Genomic DNA, 20,950 nt, shown 5'->3' with positions numbered 1-20,950 from the left:
TGAAACCTTGACATTAGAGTAATCAAGTTGTGAACATCCTTCTTGACTTTCAGGTCATGTGACCAAGGTCAAATGTCATTTTGGTCAAAGAAATTTGTCATGTTGTAGGTATTTTTTAATTGGCATCATAACTTTGCAAAAGCCTGGACTATAGGCCCTATAAAAATGTGGACAAAGGGGTAAATCAAGTACGTCTTGCACAAACACTGCTAAAAATGATTTAAACAACGCTGTTTAATTTGTGAATTGAACAGTAGTTGTTTGAACATTTTAAAAAGCGTTAAAAATAACAAAGTTTAAATTCAAATATTCAATCATAATTTAAGCATGGTTGTTTAAGATTTTAAAAACTTGTTTAAACAACTACTGTTCAACTCACATAGTTTACAGCGTTGTTTTAATTATTTTTAACAGTGTAGATCACATGACAAAGGTCAAATGTCATTTATGGCAATGAACATTGTAATATGAATGGTGTTTTGTTGTGAATAATTAGTCGTTGGGCGAGACTGCAAGAGGCGTTCCACTGTCTTGCTTGCGCGCGAGCATTGAGGGCGAAGGTCTATGCTGCGGCAGAAGCGTTATGAGTATCACACCCTCCTCTTTTTCCATCTTTCTATATTGCATTATTTTGATTATGCCTCATTTTACCCCTGATTCTTTTTTCTTCTTCTGCAATAGTCAAGTTTTGCTATTATAAAATCGTATCATCTTTTTTTTATAAACAAAGAATTGAACGTTTGTTTAAAAAATGATACGATATATTCATGTTTCTATTCCCCCCTGGATATTAAAATTTACACATATATCACTCACTCGCTCCATCCGTCCGTCCGTCCGTCAATCAATCACAGGGGCCGCGGAACCGGGGGGGCTGGGGGGGCTTCAGCCCCCCCCCCACTTTTTTCCAAAACAGTGTACAAAAACGCAAAAATTACCATACGATTGTGATTTTTAGCATGGTCACCCCCCCCCCCCACTTTTGGCTCAGCCCCCCCCCCCACTTTGAAAACCGTTCCGCGGCCCCTGAATCAATCAATCAATCAATCAATCAATCAATCATCAATCAATCAATCAATCAGTGGACGGCTTGAATATTGAATTTATCTTTCATGTGAAAAAAACTCAATTCGACTCGGTTACTTCCAAAAATCTATATAGAGAGTGTATAAAACAAATTGCTGAACAACCAGTTAGTTTTCATAACTTAGCATTATTATATAATCTGTCAAATAAAGAAATTGAGAAAACATTTTATCGTCCTAGATTTAGTACGTTGGATAACAAATTGAGAGAATTTCAATTTAAAATGTTATACAATATCATCTTTCTGAATCATCACTTATACAGGTTTCATTTTATAGCAAGTGACAAATGTTCTTTCTGTAGCAAATACGAAGAAACATGTAAGCATTTATTTTTTGAATGTGAAAAAGTAGGGAGTTTGTGGGAACGGAGTAGTAAGTTGTTTAGCCTTCCAATTCTCAAAAAACTAAGCTGGATGGAAATCCATATTGGTCTCGAGGAAACAACCGAAAACATACAATTACTTAATCATATCATTTTGCTAATCAAATATTTAATATATCAAGGGAGAGGGAAGGGTAAACAACCAACTCCTGAAGAGATAAAGGAAAAGTTACTTATTAGCAAAGAAGAAGAAAAGAAGATTGCACTAGAGCGTATAATACGTTAACGCGACACTATAAAAAATGGGGATATTTAAAGGTTTTAAACATTAATCAAAATAAAAAGGATGGGGAAGGGAGGGGTGCCCCTCGTCTGCCCGTGCATGGAATCGATCGATCACTGTCACTGTAAACTGACCTCTGTCTTGTCTGTTATTGGTTCGTCGTTTGTTTTTTTTTTTCTTCTAATTGTTCCTGTCTTATGCATGCTTTGTTTGTTTTTTTCCTTTTGTTTTTTGTTAATGGTTCCTGGTTTTTTTTTCTCCTTTATGTGAATGGTGTTTTTTTTTCTTCTTCTTCTTTCTTTCTTATTCCTGTCTACTATTTCTCCTGTTTGTTGTTGGTGTGTTAGTTTGTTTAGCTTGGGGTCTAAGGGGGGGGGGGGGGACTCATGGGATGGGAGAAACTCATATATATATGTATATATATTCATTCTTTTAATTCGCGTAGTTTCGTCTTTGTTTTATTACTTGCTTTAGCTGCATGCATACATAACTTGTTAAAATGTTATAGTTTATATGAGTTCGGATTATGTCTCTGTTCTGAAACAATTTGCCTGTTATGTTTATTACACTGTTATTTAATTTGTGTACTGCACTGCTGCAATTATTATCCTGTTCTATATTTTCTTGATTATGTATGTACGAAATTTATTTTGAATGAATAATAAAGATCACTACAAAACAAAAATCAATCAATCAATCAATTAATCAATCAATCAATCAATCAATCATTCAATCAATCAATCAATCAATCAATCACTCAATCAACCAACCAATCAATCAATCAATCAATATAAATTTGACTCCAATAATATATAGGGCCTTGTCGATATGTCGTATGTTGACGCCCTCTAAAGCTCAAGACAAGTTATTGTATGTGGACGCAAACCAAAACCCCGGTCGCGGACCGTCATTCCGCCAGCTCAAAATTCACTAGAAATTCAAGCTTCTTAGGCAAGAAATTTTAGGTAAGCACTCTGTCGATGTTCTGGGACATTGCCTTTGACAGGAGTTTGGGGATCTATCGGTATTATCTTACTCTGCCGCTGTTATACTCCCAGTCGAAGCCAAGGCGAAGAGTCCTTGCTAGCAGCAGTCAGCCGCCGCACTGCAGTCTGCAGTGGTAGGCAGTGCTGCTAGCCGCCAAGGGCGGCGGAATTTACCTAGGATCGGTGGATTGGGTCGGGACGTTTGCGAGGTTAGTATGGTTGGAACTACCCCTCATCGACCACCTAATTTTCTAAGCATCATATCTGCGAAAATATTTATCAGTTCAGTTTTACCTAGTTTTCGTCTCATTTGTGCTGAAAATTGAACAGATCAGGGGTCGGTTGCAGAAAGAGTTGCCTTTAAACGCAAACTAAAAATTGACCGCCTAAGCTCCGCCGGGCCGGGCACCCTAAAAGTTGGGTAGTGCTGGGGCTGACCACCAGAAAAAATAAATGTAGAGAACTGAAAATGAAATTTTCACAGTTTTCCCATGTTTCACAGCAAAAATACAAAAGAGAGAGAAAAAAACAAAGTTAACTTCTATTCTTATTGCAAGCCGGTAATTGCGCTATCTTAAATCTACACACAAAGTCAGCATTCAAACATGTACTAGCCGGTGCATATGGCCGGGCCTCCTGCCCATGCACCTGCGCCCGTGTGTGGCAGGCATGCAGGCTGTGCTTACAATGTACCTGCACTCTGGACCTGCACATCCCCGATCAAAGAGTGAACAATTCCACATGAAAAATATTTTTTCCACCAATATTATTACAAAATCTGTGAGAATTTGTTATAATTATATGGATTCTCATATTACTGATTTGGTGATGTGATCAGAGGAGCAAGTTATTGAGTTTTCAGCTTTCGTTTTGAGTCTTGAGATCGGTGTGAACTCGTAGCTGTGTGTGATGCCGTGATGATTCACAAAATTTTCAAGTTTGACAGTTTCACTTTGAAATCTAATGATCTATTCTAAAACATTTTAGTTTTCTATCAATTTTCATGATATATAAAAAAAAGGATCTGTATTTTTTTTTAGATGGTTGGATTTTTTTTTTGAAGTTTGAACTTTCCTCTTTCTTTTTCTTTCTTTTCAATCCTTCATCCTTTCTGCTGGCCTTTTTTGTTCCATCTATCTTTGTTTTCCATCTTTCCTTGCTTTCTTTCCTGATCCTCTCTCTCTCTCTGTTCATTTTCTTTCCTTCCTTTTCATATTTTCATTCCTTCTTTTTTTCTTATTTCCTTCTTTCTTTCCTTAAATTTTTGTTTGCTCCCTTCTCTCTTCCTCTCGTTCTTCTTTTTGTGCTTTATTTCTGTAATCCCTTCTTTCTTTCAGCTCCTTCCATTAATTTTCTTTCTTCAGTTCTCTCTTGGCTTCATTCTTTTTTCCTTTTCTTTTCCCTTATTCTTTCCTTCCTGATTTTTCTTTTTATCTCTTATTTTTTTCCCATTCCTTCTTTCTTCATCCTTCTATCCTTCCTTAATTCTTTTTTTCATTCCATCTATCTTTATTTCCTAGCTTTCCTTCCTTTAATTCTGTGTTCATTTATTTTTTCATTCATTCTTTCTTATTTCCCTCATTGTTTTTCATTCTTTTCTTCTTTTTTATTCATTCTTTCTTTCCTCAAGATTTTCTTTTCGCTTCCTTCTCCCATCTTCTCCTCTTTCTTTTTGTTCTCTGTCCTTCTTCCATTACTTTCTTTCTTTTTTCATTCTTTCCTACCTCTCTCTCATCCTTTCTTTCATTCTTTCCTTCAATGTTATTTCATTCCTTCCTCCCTGTTTTTCATAATTATTTCTTTCAAAAAATGAAGGAAACTCTTTCTTTCCTTGTTTTTCTTACTTTTTCTCTCTTGCCTTCATTCTTTCTTTCACACATTAATTCATCTTCCGATTTTTTTTCTTTTTTTTTTTCTGTCTTTCTTTCTTTATTTCAAAGAATGAAGGAAGCATTTTTCTTTCCTTTATTCTTTCATCCCGATTTATCCTCTCTTCATTTTTTTCCAATCATTTTCTTTACTTCATTTTTTCATATTTCTTTCACCTTTTTTTTTCTCTCTCCATCATTCTTTATTTATTTCCTTCCTTCCTCCTTTCTTTCTTTATTTGTATTCAGTATTATTTTCAGTGATTCTCTGTTATTTTGTGCCATTGATATTAACAAAAGTACATGACAATATATGATAAAGGAAATTTATCGCATGGCATATTGACACTAATGTCAGTCATGGCAGGCGAATACAAGGTACATAGGCCAGTTCATGTTTAAAAGAGAGGAAAACAGAAATGTTATAATAAACCTGCACTTTCTTTTGTTTATGTTTTTGCCTCATCCAAGCCACTTGTGGTTTTGTTCCCACTCTTTCAGTAATGTATACTTCTGGGGCCCATTTCATAAAAAGTTGCTCTAAATTCTTTCTCAGCCAGAGGCTGAATTGTGGAATCTTTTACAAATCAAAATATAAACATTACATAAACATCATAAATAATTACATAATCACACAATGCAAAATTAAAATGTAGTGTTTTGCAGCAATCTTACACATACAGAGTTGATACACTTTACAATCATGATACAATATTTTCAATATGCATGTGATGACCACCTAAACTGCCATTTGACCACCTAAAGTTCAGTCCAGGGTGCCCGGCTGACTTCCAAAAATTAAAGTTAATCGAGAGGCCTGTTGACTCTATCAAATCAGTTCGATGACGTCAACATGCTAAATGATCGTCTCACTACTTTTACTAGTACTGGACTGCGAGCTCCGGCATATGGTTAGGGTTATGGTTTTATTAATATTTTGACATACACTTCTTCATCATGGAGTCTTGAACCGCCAGTCATATATGCATAAGAGACTGACCAAAACAAAGATGGATTTGTTTTGGTCATATAAAAATCACATAAATTGTGGTGATTTTATTAATCTCTAACGTTACACCTTCCTACACCTAATGCCTAGGAAGGTCTAAAAATAGGTCAATTAAAATGTGAAAAAAATGAAGGTTTCTTACCAGACCGATCTCGTGTAGATCTCTCGATCCAAATGTACACAACGCAAATACAATAGGCTCAACCCTTGAACCGCTTATGTATGACGTACATCCGATTAGCGATGCCGTTTTGAACAATTTATAGATAAAAATTATTATTTCACAAGTACTAAAATTTAATACGTGAAGTCGTGATTATAAATAATTATTATAATTAATACTACTAATGATTTATGATCATGTATTAAATTTTCTGTCAGGAATATGCTTCACCATCTCCCACCTGACGTAGTCAACAGCACGTCTGTAGAGGTGTTCAAGTCGAAGATCGAAAAGAGCCACCTTCGATACGACTATATATCACCGTGCTTTCTCTCATCTGCTGCATTCATACCAATTGGTCCAGCAGTGTATACATCCAGAGTCAGAGATTTCATCTGGCTCCGCGGCATCCCCTCCGCCAATAGACCGATGATGGCCATTAAAAATGGAAACGAAATACAAATGTCTCACATCATGCTCTAAATTCATTTTAATGATCATCATTTGCAAAGTATTGTTAAAAATATCATGATTAAAGAATGTTCTATGGTCATGAAAAGAAATATTGTTAATAAAGCATGTTTTTTTTGTTGATAGCGTCATGATTTTCCTTTCAGATCAATTTCGATCTGGTTTGATTAAAGCACAATGCGCAAGTAAGATTGATGATAAATTCCATTTATGAATTCATTGTGCATAAATTATTCAGCACGAACAAACGAGTGAGACTCAACTAGGATCAAAATAAGCTTCAAATTAATGATAAATAGGCATCATAATTTCACAAAAGGTTTAATTTCAGGGAAAATTTAAGTCAAGTTTAGTATTTAAGTATTAAGAAGGCGCAGCAAAAAGCTCATAGCTTGTTTTATCAAGCATAACATCACTTCATTGCATGTAAACTTCGTGCATGCTGCCCCAGGCTGGCCCAAGACAGATTTCATTCAGAAAAAAGTGTGAATGAGTGCTGTGGTCTGCTTCTTGCACAAATACAGAACTGCAAGGGTGGGTATGAAAGTGCAATTGTAGTTACTTAGTTATTTAAAAAGTGGAACTTTAGTGATTAAAACTTAAACTAAAAACTTAAAACTGAGAAATTGGAATTAATGTAGGATGTGACCATGATAATAGAATTGTGTACAATTAAATAATTATTCACTTGTTTATACAACTCCCACTCAAGTTCTATGCAGATGCTACCGAGTACACGGTCATGGAATTCAGTCACTGTCCCTAAGCTAAAACCATCCTGCCTGTGGAGAATCTACAGGTAGGATGCTAAGGTATGCCAATGCTGTATTGAGCACACACTTTAAAAAATCATTAAAATATCACTTTTGTGACCAAAATTATTAATTTCCATGCCAGTTGCAATTCAATTTTCATTAGTAACTTAGAATAATTTTTGTATTGACCAGAGCGCTCAAAAACTTGAATTTTGGGCATATTTTTGTGTACGCCCTCTATTGGTGGAAAGTAATATGGCAAGAAAATTTTCATTTTTCAAGCTCTATTTTTAATAAAGAAAAAATAATTTAAAGAATCAAATTTACATGTACCTACGAGCCAAGTTATATAATGAAAAAGCTGTAATGAAAACTGACAGTGTAAAAAATAAAGCATTTGTCCAAAAGAAAAAGAGAAAATAATCTAAACATTGTCAACCTTATTTTGCCACACATAGAGATGTAACTGAGAACAAGGTTATCATAACCTCATTCATTGAATGAGTGAATTCAGTACACGTGCACTGATTTGACCGGGCATGTACACGTGTACCCGAAATTGGCCTAATTTGAAAATGAAGATACCATAGAAATTTATGTTGACCATAAAATCAGGTTGTTAAGATTAGGCAGTAATCTACATGTGCAGAAGACATGTTTTATGCTGTTTCGCTACAGTTTTTTCAGGCAAATGACCCCATGAGGGTGAAGTTTCATTTCTGATTTTCTGAGTCATGGTATTTTCCATCAAGAAAGTAAGTTAAGTATGAGATAAACAGGATCAATATATGTAATGTACAAATGTGAAAATTAGAATGGAATGTGTAAGAGTCAAGTGAAAATTGTAATGCATGCATAAAGCATCAATGCAAGTGGCTAGGTTCAATGCTTGTATTTTCTGTTTAGTGTGGTATTGGCAAAAGACAAGAAAGATCGAAAGTGCAAAAGTTACAAAGTTATATATATAAGTTACCTAAAAGTTACATTTTAGGTGCTTGTTTACTCATGATGTCACTAGTAGGATATTTGGAGTTCACATATTGAGAGAACTTATACTAAAACTTTATATGTTAAAAAAGGAAGACACTTGTTCAGACATGGAAGATTATTTTTTACCACCAATATTCAGTTTATTTGTCAAGTAATCAATGCAAATATGGCATCATGAAAGTAAAAGCAAAGACTTCAGATCTTTCATAAACAATTTATTTCAGACTGTAGATTCAAATATGCATTTGGTTCATGATAATTTCAGAAGTTATGTAAACCACATAGCATTCAAAGATACATTTATGGTCATGAAACTGAGGATGTTTTTCCCTCTTTTTCTTTTAACTCCATAGAATGAATAAACACAGTTACATTGGTTCTTCGGAGGCAAGCTCATTTGATCGTTGTACTTAGTCTTATGCAATCTCAAACAGAATTTGCCATCTGTAATAAGTCTCTTTTTTGTCAATGATCCATGATATTAATTTAAAAAAAGTTGAGAGAACACTTTCCAGTACATCTCATTGCTATGTAACAATTGTATGATGGGTGTCCAAACTCAGCGCAGGTATCAAAGATAATCAGTTGGGTAAAATTCATTCACAAAATATTCATATTTTTCGTATAAAACCAATGCAAGTACTGGTAGATCAAATAGCTATGAGATTAAAGGCAAGACTGTAGACTAAAAAGTAGGTCAAGGGTTGTACCGGTATTGCAATATAAAAATCATACATGTATGCTGATCAACATGTTCTTATTCATTTATTTACAGGAGTTCATCAGTGATGTAACCAAGTGCTCTATGCTGGCTGAGCAACTTCTCAGTGAGGATGCTACAAATGATCTTTGACTCTCCAGAGAATTCAATCATCAATGGTCCTCGACATGATGCAGCGGATGTCCTGTAAGATCATGGTTGTATCCATCACCATACTATCAATCTCACTCTTGTATCTGACCAGGAAACAGACGTCATCTTCAGATTTAGTTGTGCCTCAGGAATCTATCTATGATTTTATGAGCAACAAAGATACACCATGGAGGAGTGATGATGATGATTTATCTGAGATCCAACAGAAAGATGATTACTATGGTGTCATGTTTGATGCAGGCAGTACTGGTTCTAGGGTTCATGTCTTCCACTTCCAAGAAACCCCCAAGGGTAAATTATTTGAAAAAAGGTTTATCAATGATTAGAAGGAAAAAAGACAACCAACTAATTGTTTAGAAATTACAAGTAAAGTTCGAGAATATCCTATATTATCATTTTAAGCTCATGGATATGCATTTATTCAGCCTTTAACCCTGGAAAATACATGTAGGATAGTCACAGATGACCTTTTTCTGTACTGTGTCAATCAACTACAACTATATCATGACCTGAATGGAAAAAAATGAAGTTCCTTCGTGGAAACAACATGCAAATAATGCAATTAATGAGGTAATGTGAATGCCTCTCTTAAGTGCAAAGGTGCTTAGAAGGAAGAAGACTGTATAATAAAGTTAACAAATTGAGAGTTACTTGTCACAAGCTACTTACTACTTGCCAATTTATAGGATTTATATTTGCCAGACAGTCATATCTGTCTTCATATTTCCTGCTCTTTTCTATCACCATTCTGTTTTTCTTATATTCACCATTTTTTCCCCTTGTGAATTCACCATTTTTTCCCCTTGTGAATTCACCTTTCTTTCTTTCTTTCTTTCTTTCGTTCCTTCCTTCCTTCCTTATCTCTCAAAATCAACTTTGGGTTTGTATCAAACATCTACATAGTATGAATCATGATCGAATATTCTTCTTATTTCAGGAATTCCACCAATCCTATTATCTGAAGTTTTCAACTTTACAAACCTCCCCCTTGCACAGTATGCAGATAATCCAGCAGAGGTATAGTACAGTTTTATTATCTGATACTTCTTTCACAATATTCTTTTTCATAAGTTATGATTGTAGAAGAAGATTAATATCGGGCCATATATATTTCATCAGTATTAAAGCACCAGCAAGTATCACGGATCATCTTGAAAGAATGAATGAATCTTTATTTCGTTTCAATTCCGAATTGAATTAGTTTCAGGTCACATGCCCAAGGTCATTTAGGATCAATGATTTTATTACTTTGTTGTGGTATCAATAATCAATCTCAACCAAGGTTAAGTCAGGCCCAGCGGACGGGTGCAATTTTTAACGGTCGTCCATGTTCGTGGAGACAGAGTTCATTCTTTCATGAAAAATTCACTTGCTTTTATTTTCATCGTATGTTAAAGAAATTTCCTCAAATTTGCAGAACTTTTCCAAAATGATAATATTCTATCCTGTAAAAATGATCTCTAACAATCAAATTCATGTAGTTTTAATTCTCGCTTACTTTAATTTTATGTTGTCTCCAAAACTTGCTCACAAACATTTTCCAGACATATCTATACCTTGCATTGAATATTCATGAGATTTGCTGTGCATACTCATGAGATATATAGATTAGCATGCCAAGTTTTCGCTGTGCCAAAGACTTATTTTTTGAGAAATCACTGTATGAAAATGGGGTTCTGACACAGAGTCATTGATACCAGCGAACCCTAAACCCTATTCGCACCACGAGGCAAGCCCTATAGCACATGGTGTTAGAATTGATCGTATGGCTAATCATACATGATAACCGGTGCACTTAGCTATGGGACTCAGCCCTGCAATCAATCACTAGCCTTTCTATTATGGGTTTAAGTGTTTACATGCATTTGAACGGTACTTTCATGTACTGAGCTGGACGAAAGTAAGGTACATGTAGGAGTAGAAATTTCCCTTTCTTGTTTTAGTATGTCTTTTACTTTAATAATCGACATAAGATTACTGTGATCAGTGATGAAATGAAGCTTACAAAAAGCTTCATTTCACTGGTCAACTTGCTTACCTCCCCTGCAAAACCAAATTCTTGTCAATTTGTCCAATTCATGAATAGGGATTTCGAATGCTACGGCATGGCATCTTCACTGCACTGTAGCACCGCCAGTGACTGCTTCCCAGTCTTCAAACAAACAAAACAGTGTGTATACGGGACTGAAGTTGGGTAATGACGTCATCGTTTTCAGTGGGCTGACTTGGCGTGAAAACAAAGTCCTTGGGTTGAAAATCACAAGGAGTTGGATTATTTCAGGACATATCCATATCCTGTGTTTATAAGAACTGATTTTTCACACAAGTTAATTTTCTGACATACATGTATCTCAGCTTTGTTTATGCTGAAGAACTAATAAAATTTGAAATTTAAACAAATTTTTCAACTACTTATTTTCATTTTTTTCATGGAGAGTTTTTGACATATTTTTTTAATTGCTACTCCACAAATGACAAAACTTACAAAATTAACAGTCAAAGTAATCATTCTTCTTTCCGAAAACATAAACATCACTCAGATTCATGATCATTTACAAAAGTTATTTCAGTTTTGCTGCGACACTCTCTTAGCGGTTTCAGGAAACCCTCTTGTTCACTTCGAGCGTTGTCAAGGTCAACTCAAAACAAAATCAGCTAATAATTGCACCTCTCCACTTTGCCTGAAGTTTTGAAATGATATCATAACATTGAAAGTATTGGATCTATTGTTTGATACTTAGATATAATGACAATCAAGTATCGCTTTCATTTTGCACTATTGTCCGGTCTCATAATCAAGGTCAAAGGTCAATTGGGGTCCATGCACTTACCGGTAGTATGAGTGGTGGGTTGTTTTCAAAGTCAGTACTACTGGTGCTGTAATGAATTACGAAGTACATATGTACAGGCAAGATTGTCAGAGGCCTTTTACTTGTTTTTTATTTGTGTATTTAAAGAGTAATTAGCTTTTATCTGTGTTAAAATGCGAGCTTTGGTAAATAGTTATGGCCAATCCTCAATCTTATAAACTTGATTCTTATTATTTTAGGGAGCAGCCTCGATTAAAGTACTTTTGGATGTAGCATTACGATCAATTCCATTTAGTCATTGGTCAACAACTCCAGTTGCCTTGAAAGCGACAGCTGGTCTTAGACTTATTCCAGAGAGGAAGGCTAAAGCTCTTCTAAATGAAGTAAGTATTGAATAATTTGTTACATTTACGTTAAGGAATGAAACACCGCAATTTTAGAAATGGATAGCATAGTAGGAAAGGGAAAATTATACAAATTATCTACAATGTATTCAGTAAATACAAATGACTATGTCAATCAGTGTTCATGTCATGAAACTTATGTATTATATTCTAAATGGCATCTATGTTTCCTAATTCTGTTTGTGCCAAATATGACATTCTGCATTGAATGTAGTGGCAGTATTTACTTGGGGTCTTTGCAACTTACAAAGGCTATTGTGTTATCCTGAGCCCCCCCCCCATGTATCTATCTACCTGGTATGGGTATGGTTTGATGTGACTGAATGTTTTTAAGATTTTTATAGCTGCATGTAGAGTTACATATGAATCATTAATCTTGAGTCTTTTGAATAAAACGGTGAAAAAATGCATTATTTACTATTGGATTTTATAGCTGATAATGTGAGTGTAAGACTATTCTTTTGATTTCTAAAAGTGAAAGTTTCTCTCCCTTTGAAAATGATCTTATGGTTGGAAGAAATGACTTTAACTATCTCCTTGCTTCATAAAATATTTATGCTTTCAAATTCTTTGAAAAAGAAATTGTGATGGATGTATTGTTATTGTTTTTTTTTTATAATGGATTGAATAGGATATCATATATATTCTTCTATTGCAAGATTGTTTCCATTGTTTTTTTTTTATTTAGCCTTGTTATTATTGAACCATTTGCTACTTTTACTTTCTATTGTATATAGGTTTATGCAATGTTCAAGAGGTCTTCATTTCATGTAGAAACTCCAGAAACCACTGTAGATATTATGAATGGAACAGACGAGGGTATTTTTATGTGGGTCACCGTCAATTTTCTCAATCGTACGTACTTCACATTTAGCTCTGTATTGATAGCATTGCAACAGTCTGATCTGTAGTATACTTATCCAAATATTTGACTGATTGCTTTGGGCTGTTCATTAACCATTTGGTGTCAATAACCAATTTTCTACTATCAGTATTTTACATTGAATTATTAATTGCTTCAAATGTTTAGCTATATTCTCTATTACATTATTAAGCCATTTGTGTGTCTGATACAGGTCCAGGTGCTTGATATTTCAGTAAATACATGTAGGAGAATGAAACAGATGTTTAATTTTTGTTTGCGGTACATGGGTACAAATCATTGAGTAATGGTCCTGCAATAAAGCATTTCACATGTCATGTGTAATTTGCATTTGGGCTGGAAAGTATTGGACTCGATCTCTTATTTAGAGGAATCCAAAACTATGTTCACTAATCCAATACATGGGTTATTGTCCATTATTATGGTTGGATATATTTTTCCAGTTGTGGCTCTTACAATCTGGAATTCTCCAGTTTAAGAAGTCATTCTTCTAATAGATCTTTCAAAGTAGCACTTAAGAGTAAGACCTATCTTTTCAGTAAATAGGAATAAGGTCTAATTACTTAAGCAATGTTAAATGTATGAAGTTAAGTAGTTAAGACCAGAGGTAAATGTATTTTGCCCCTTCAAGTTTTAGAATGTGTAGCCCTTTGAGAAATGACATGTATTAATAGGCGTTATGAAATTTTGAATCATTCTCGAACGTCTTTTTCTCCATCTTCCAGGTGCACTGATAAGTTCAACCCCAGAAACAAGAGGCACACTGGATATGGGAGGAGGCTCTACACAAGTCACCTTCTTACCTCGGAATGAAGAAACATTATCTCATCAAATTCATAATACCAACATCAAGACATACCCATTCCTTCATCATCAATATAAACTCTACACAAAGAGGTTGGTTTGATCTCAATACATTTTTTTTTCAGTGTGTGAGAGGTGTCTGCATTTTGAAAGTAAATAGAAAGCTGTAAATTTAATAGGATTTTTTTTCTTCCAATTTTTTCAAAAGTCTTATTTTGCTGAAATGGCATATTAACAGAGATGCCAACCCTCCCGATTTCATCGGGAGGCTCCCGAAAATTCATCCCAACTCCCGCCCTTACGATTACCATCCTTATCCTCCCGAAATTACGATTTTTTTGCATTGATCAAATTGGATTGGAAGGACATGTATCGTCTGCTAACTTTAGCATGTAGTAACTCCAAGTTACGTTCGCTGCTACTAAATTCTGTGCGAAAAGTAGACAAATAAGGAGCAGCGAAAAGCTGGTGCATGTGATATGCCCAACGGGAATCCACTGTGCACCAGGCCGGTAGGCCCGGCTAGCTTCGCGAGGCGTGTGCGCTCGCGGCCACTGGATTTGTCGAGTCGTGCGGTGGAATATCGGTGTGTGATTCCGGCGTATTGATGGGTTGATATTGACACGAAAGGGCGGAAAATCAACAAAAGAAGACCAAGAAATGGTCTCAGAAGTATAAGACTGAATACAGTCTCCAGTACCTGTGTGTTCGGAAGTCGGAAAGAGGAATTTACCATGCATTTTGCGCAATTTGCAGCGTGGACATTTCAGTTTAGCAGGGAGGTCGTGATGATAATTCGGAAGCTCTTTCGTTCGGGAGCAAACGGCATAGGCCTACCACGGACATTGTGATGACAAGATCTTCGAGCTCCACTAGTACCCTGTTGTCTTTATTTTACCAAGCAAGGGACCAGCGCTGAGCTTTTCTTTACTGGATTTATAGTGGAACATAACCTGCCTATAGCCGATAGTGATAATTCATCCTTATTATTATTGTTGAACAGGTACTTCTTTTGTCCCCTCATTTTTTATTTACAATGTGAAAATGCATATTTTATATTTTTAATGTTAAAAAAGTGGGAACAATGTTTATTTCAAAACATGTGAAATGCCCCAAAATAAGGGTCAGATTGCACCAGAGAGCATCTAGAAACCCAGAGCTTCCAGGGCCCTAAGGCGGGCCCTGGACCCCGGCCGCAAGGGTCGAGCGCTCCGCGCTCGAGATGTGCGCTACGCGCACATAATTTGGTGGCAGTTGCAAATCCTCCCTAATTCTGATTTCCAAAAGTTGGCATCTCTGTATTAATTTCCAGCTTTCTAGCTGCTTGATTTACAATGTATGCTCTTAAATACAATATCAAGAAAATACATGTGTATGTATATTGATTGAGAGAGAGATTGCTTTCCTGCGTATGAAACTAGTTGTTTGTTCATGTTTAATTTCTTCTTATTTCAGTTTCTTAGGTCTTGGACTTAAAGCTGCAAGACTAGAAATATTAAAACGAGAGAAGGAAAACCCAATCTTTGTGGGATCAAGTGATACTGATCAACTCTCTGGTGAGCATATAATATTCAAAGGAGTCCCATACAGAGAGACAGAAGAGAGTGGGGAGTTAGAGAACAGATGGGAGCATACTTCAGCAGATTAATGATTAATTGTAATAATAAATAAACATGTATAGTGAACCTCGAGATGATGTTAGGTAGCTGAATTTAAACTTGATTGATTTTTTTTCACTTAATCAATTTAACTATTAATATTTGTATTGTACAATATTACTTTTTGGTCATTTACTGATATCTGATTTTCTCTCTCTCTCTCTCCTTTTCTTTATGTCATCAGCAGGTTCAGAAGAGTTTACCAGTGCATGTCTTCCTCCATTCACATCAGGGACATGGGACTTTGGAGGCAATATGTACTCAGTATCATCATCAAATATACATTCTGAAAATATATATGAGAACTGTTTGAGTGTGGTTAAAGCCTTTATAGAAGATACTGTCATAGTACCAACGGAAATGCAAGAAAGCTCTTCCTTTTATGCCTTGTCTTACTTCTGGGAGAGAGCTGCAGAGATTGAAAAAGTTGGTAAGTTGAAGCCTCAGTATAAGTAGAAGTAGTATTCCCCAAATGTAATTTTTCAAATATAATTCAAAGGTGGTGCCTGATTATGAAATCTGTCAACTAGACTACATTATTTTTGGCTTGGTGTGACCATTCAAACCATTCACCTTATTGGTTCATGTATTTGGAACATACAGGCTTGCTTGCCATCAAGTCTATAATGCATCTTCCGTGTCGATGTGCTGTCTTTAATAAAGTTAAACCAACCTAAAAATCATACAAAATTCAATAGAAGGTGGAGGAGATATTATACTGAGCATTTTCATTTCTATTGAATCAATATTGTTCAGCTTAATGCTGTAAAAAAGAAAATGCATCAAAATTTGAAATCAAAATCGTCTTTTTTCTACACAAATTGGCAAATCCTAACTTTCAAAGACATTCTTATTTCTTTATCTATCAACTGTTATTAATTTTGAATAACAGATATTTTAAGGTGAAAATCGTATTGAATAAAAAAAGATAATACTGATGTTGCCAATTCAAAGAATAAAAGCTGAGCAATTAAGACTATTAAACACATCATTAAAAAAAGATTGAAATTGCACTAAAAATATGTACATATGACTAATAGAATATATTAACTTCTGACTTCAGATTAACAAGCTTGATTCTTATTAGGATGATGGCATCATTTATTATTTTACTCTCATTGTATAAGGAGTATCAAAATGACAAATGAAACCCAGCCTGGTAATACACTTTTTAAGCACATTTGTTCTGAAAGTCATTCAACCTAATTTGTATCTCAGTATTTTTTGTAGGATATAATCTGATATTAGAATTGAGTATAACATTTTCCATTTGTATCTCAGTATTTTTTTGTAGGATATAATCTGATATTAGAATTGAGTATAACATTTTCCATTTGTATCTCAGTATTTTTTTGTAGGATGTAATCTGATATTAGAATTGAGTATAACATTTTCCATTTGTATCTCAGTATTTTTTGTAGGATGTAATCTGATATTAGAATTGAGTATAACATTTTCCATTTGTATCTCAGTATTTATTTTTTGTTCATCATTTGGATGTTAAACATTATTGCTTAGATGACTAGTGTGATGTTATTAGATTAGTAAATCATACTTTGGTTTTATTATATTTTTCTTAAAAGATTGGAAGGAAGGAGGAACAATGCTAGTGAAAGACTATAGGGAAGCTGCAATAAATGGTGAGTAGAATTTAAAAAAAAAGCTTGATTCTCAGGGCATTAGTGATCATTTGTGTAGTAATTATATTTTTGCACAGGGTGATATGAAAAGGACTGATTGTATGTTAATTACCTGAAGATAAACAGATAAAATGTATGGTGTTCAGCTGTCAGTATACTAAACATACATAACCTTCTTTCTTACAGATATGTTGTCAAATACCTATTAAACATTTGTACAAAGATGATGATTATACATATCACAAGAAAGTGTACAGGCCAGATTAAACAATTTTGATTATCAGTAGAGTGAAAGAAGTGTTGTCTTTTGTAAATAAGCATTGGTTTTGTTTCTATTTCCTGCTTGTCTTACCAGTGTGTTTAAACCATTCTCTATATGCTGACAAGCCATTTCATTGTATGGACCTTGTATACCTCAGCTCAGTATTATCGCATGGATATAAATTCAGGGATGATGTTCAGTTATTGGTAAGTCTAAATCATTACTTGAAATAGAAATAACAAATAAATAATCTCACTTGCATAGGATTAACATATTAAATCTTTTTCTATTTCTAAATATTCTTCCATAAGTTCCAATTAGTGATGTAATTTTTGGTCACTGCTATTATTTTCACAAATTCTGCTTTGCTGTTTCAATTTTTTTTTCTTTTGTGATCATAGTACCTGCATATCTTTAATCTTCTTTGGTTTATTATATTTAATGCTGGTATGTGTGGTCAATACGAATGACTCTTAATAGAGTCAGTGTATTTTTTCTAAGCATTATTGGCTCATAAATATTCATGTGGTGTGGGTGCCTTCGTATTGGTAGACTGGCCCATATGGGCCTACATGTACATCTACAATAGTAACATTAATGCGTTTAAAGCCTAGATCTAAAGCTTTAGCAAAGGGCCATTACTTTGAATTCTACTTTAGTATCATCTAACATCCAAACATTTGCAAAAGCGTAGTGGCAATTCAATCATATTCAATTATTCTATTTTCTACTTCAATTTTTCATATTTACAATAATGATGAAGTTAACATAGTATCATACAGAATCTTTTCAACCATTGAATCTTTGTGAAATTTTGAATTATGATTTCTATCTCTATCTGTTTCCCTTTAACAGTATTATTTTTATTTTCCTTCACATTGTACTCTGCCCACTCATCTCATTAGTGATTCATTATCAGAAAGCTACACACAAATTTTATATCCTAGTATATTCATCCTGTTCCATGCTTGAAAAAAAAAGTGTGTTTATATGAAAAATATGCAGATATTTCAATTTGATTGGATACCGGATCAAAGTACATTTTCATGTAAAATAAGACTTGATCATATTGAATTGTTATGTTCTTTTTTTTCAAAACAGTGATGAGTAAGTTTTCCTCATTCATACCTTTCTTATGCTTTCATTTTGTGTTACACCTGTAGCACAAGAAATATACTTTATGAATCCTCTTACAAGATTGATCATTTCACTGAGAGAGCATGCCTGTACAGGTATTAAATGGGTATTTGTAATCATGTTCCTTTTCAAACTAGCCTAAGAATAATGTCTTTCTTTTCTATTTCCTCTATTGGTAGATGACAAATGCTATTGATGGCTTTCGTGTCAGCTGGGCACTTGGTGCAACCCTGGAGCTATTGAGAAAACATTGGGAACATCTGAAGAAATTATGATAGGAATAATGTGCTATCATATGTATGTGTGACTTATTTAAATGCTTAAACTGTAAACTTGATTAAAACCAGTCTATATTCTGTGCAATTCTTCTTAAGGGCTGAGCTAACAGGTCTGCTGTTGTTTTTTTTAGAAATGTTTGTAATGCCTTCCATACATTATAACCCCATCAAACAGAAAATTCTTAATTGTCTGTCATCTTGTCAAACCATTACCACAAGAGATTGAACATTAATGGAAACAACAGGGCACTGTTCATAAACATTTTTTAAATCTTATTTAAATGCATTGTGGTCTAACTTGTTTTGGTCTACTTGAAATTATGTCTAATTTCCTTTGGATAATAACCAGTCAGTCTAATATCAAGTTATGTTGATCTAATATACTGGGGTTTAATGTCATTATACCTAATACTTTAAGTGGTACATGGACCAAATGATAATTGAGCCAAAGTTATAAATTGATTTTGGGGTCTTTAGACCTTCTGGCAATTAGACCAAGTACCAGTCAGACCAAATGAAATATGGACAAAAAAGGTCTAGCATTGATAAAGAACAAGCCCATCTAATAATTTTAGACCAAACATGTATGCTATAGCAGTTTTGGGGGAAAAATGTTTGCCTTGGAACTGGATCAAAGAGCTGGAGTATATTCACATAAATACATTTCTATGTGAATTCAGGTTCTTATAAAACATGCTGCACATTTACAGAATTCTGCATTGCCTTTGTCAACATTTTGAGGATCAGAAGATTATAAAATGTTAGTGTGTGTTTTTATGAAATTGCTTCTCTATGCCCTGTGAATTATGATAATTTTTTCATACATTGAGGTTTTACATGCAAATGAAATTTATGTACACTGTCCATTTAAATTTTTGTTGTCATGTTGTATACAAACTCAGCTCAGATTTAAATGAGAGCAATTTTTAAGGCAGAGCGTGTATTTTGCATGTTGATTTGGGGATATGGATTTTTTTTTAGTAAACTGACTGGTATTTCTAATGAGCCCTTTGTACATTCATGTGTAATTGAATGATGACATTTTAAAAAAAAAACATCCTCTATCACTTTAACATTTCTCTGGAATTACATGTTTTCTGCAATATTGATGGTTCAGTAAACTTCAAAGCCAAAAAATAAAAGTAGAGTATTCACAGAACACATAAAAAACATATATTTCCATACATGTACCTAATATCAGTTGAATTTTTTTAAGTCAAACAGATCTCTGTAGTTTGTCAAGATGTGCAAGTTAGGAAGAGGTAGATAAAGTATATTTACAAGATTGCAATGAGATTCTTACACTATGTTAAACTGGTGTAGGATTCAATATCAATGTGTCTATATTAATTGGTATTATAATTCAAATCTAATCACAATCTACAAATTTTATACCGTTTTTGCAGGTATTGCTAGAATGGGAAGAAAGGTATGAAACAGACTTCATATCTTCTACTCACAAATTGTCTTCCTTGCATACAATATAAAGGTTTGTGTGGTGGGATAATTTGGTATTTTAATCATGACATTAAGTGAATTTGAATGAATTTCTAAAATGCCCAATTAGAAATTATTGCATCGAGGCATTTTACCCCAACCTCTTCCCAATAAGTAGTCAGTGATTTGCATACACCCCCCCCCCCCCCTCTCTTATAAATTGAAAAAACAGAATTCTCCTTGATTTTGAATATGTGCATATTAGTTGTAGAGTGTACATCCAGGGTTTATGAGCCTTGGCAAAGAGACAAATACGTTTACATTTTTGTGTGTTTCATATCTCTCTCTCTCTTGTGTGATATTTGTTTAAAGTAGAACAATCTAACATCAACTTAATTTTTCAAAACTTTGCTTCTTTTTTTTTTGGGGGGGGGGGTGAGTGAAGGGCCTCCTTATTCATGAATTAGATTTTATATACAGTGTAGACTGTAGTTTTCCAATTGCATACAGTGTAATTTTCGCCAATAGGGCAAACGCGATTGAATTCAGTGTCAAGTATATATGTAGTAAATAAGATGAATTTCTGACCTAAATGATATAAACTAAGACTGGTGCTAAAAATTAAAATCTATTACATTGAAATTGTGATTATGTTAGTATCGATATTGATAATCATATTTCTGTCATTCTTTTAATATTGAGATTTAGTTTTCTCACCACATTTGTAGGTCTTGGCAAATAATGTTTATGCATCGGAATTATAGTTTAATTCTAAATAGACCGGGGCATTTTGATGCCTAAGAAGACTGGGGGGCTGATTCAGCCCTC

At 34.2% G+C, this 20,950-nt stretch overlaps 1 protein-coding gene across 4 annotated transcripts; it reads left to right on the top strand.

The window, feature by feature from the left end:
- Positions 1-2,562: 2,562 nt before the first annotated feature.
- On the top strand, positions 2,563-20,323 carry LOC121419277 (ectonucleoside triphosphate diphosphohydrolase 5-like). 4 transcript variants are annotated; one of them, XM_041613668.1, is made up of 12 exons: positions 2,563-2,658; positions 8,711-9,100; positions 9,747-9,826; positions 11,859-12,002; positions 12,761-12,878; positions 13,632-13,803; positions 15,166-15,266; positions 15,553-15,798; positions 16,952-17,008; positions 17,364-17,476; positions 18,587-18,704; positions 20,092-20,323. In XM_041613668.1, exons 2-11 carry the CDS (start codon positions 8,812-8,814, stop codon positions 18,680-18,682), a joined length of 1,416 nt encoding a protein of 471 aa, XP_041469602.1. In that variant the 5' UTR covers positions 2,563-2,658; positions 8,711-8,811; the 3' UTR covers positions 18,683-18,704; positions 20,092-20,323. The 4 variants fall into 4 exon arrangements, with proteins under 4 accessions (XP_041469602.1, XP_041469604.1, XP_041469600.1 ...); XM_041613670.1 differs by having other exon boundaries at positions 15,556-15,798; positions 18,587-20,323; XM_041613666.1 differs by having other exon boundaries at positions 18,587-20,323.
- Positions 20,324-20,950: the final 627 nt, after the last annotated feature.

The sequence above is a fragment of the Lytechinus variegatus genome, chromosome 7 (assembly GCF_018143015.1).
Source record: "Lytechinus variegatus isolate NC3 chromosome 7, Lvar_3.0, whole genome shotgun sequence".
In the NCBI taxonomy this organism is placed as follows: Eukaryota; Metazoa; Echinodermata; class Echinoidea; order Temnopleuroida; family Toxopneustidae; genus Lytechinus; species Lytechinus variegatus.
This window is presented reverse-complemented; position numbering and strand designations above follow the sequence as displayed.

Excerpts from the sequence above, each read along its gene's own strand:
- LOC121419277 (XM_041613668.1), top strand. The coding sequence starts at position 8,812 with ATGGTCCTCGACATGATGCAGCGGATGTCCTGTAAGATCATGGTTGTA. Across the intron at positions 12,003-12,760 it reads CTAAAGCTCTTCTAAATGAA|GTTTATGCAATGTTCAAGAG; the intron begins GTAAGTATTGAA and ends TATTGTATATAG. Across the intron at positions 17,477-18,586 it reads GGGATGATGTTCAGTTATTG|ATGACAAATGCTATTGATGG; the intron begins GTAAGTCTAAAT and ends CTCTATTGGTAG.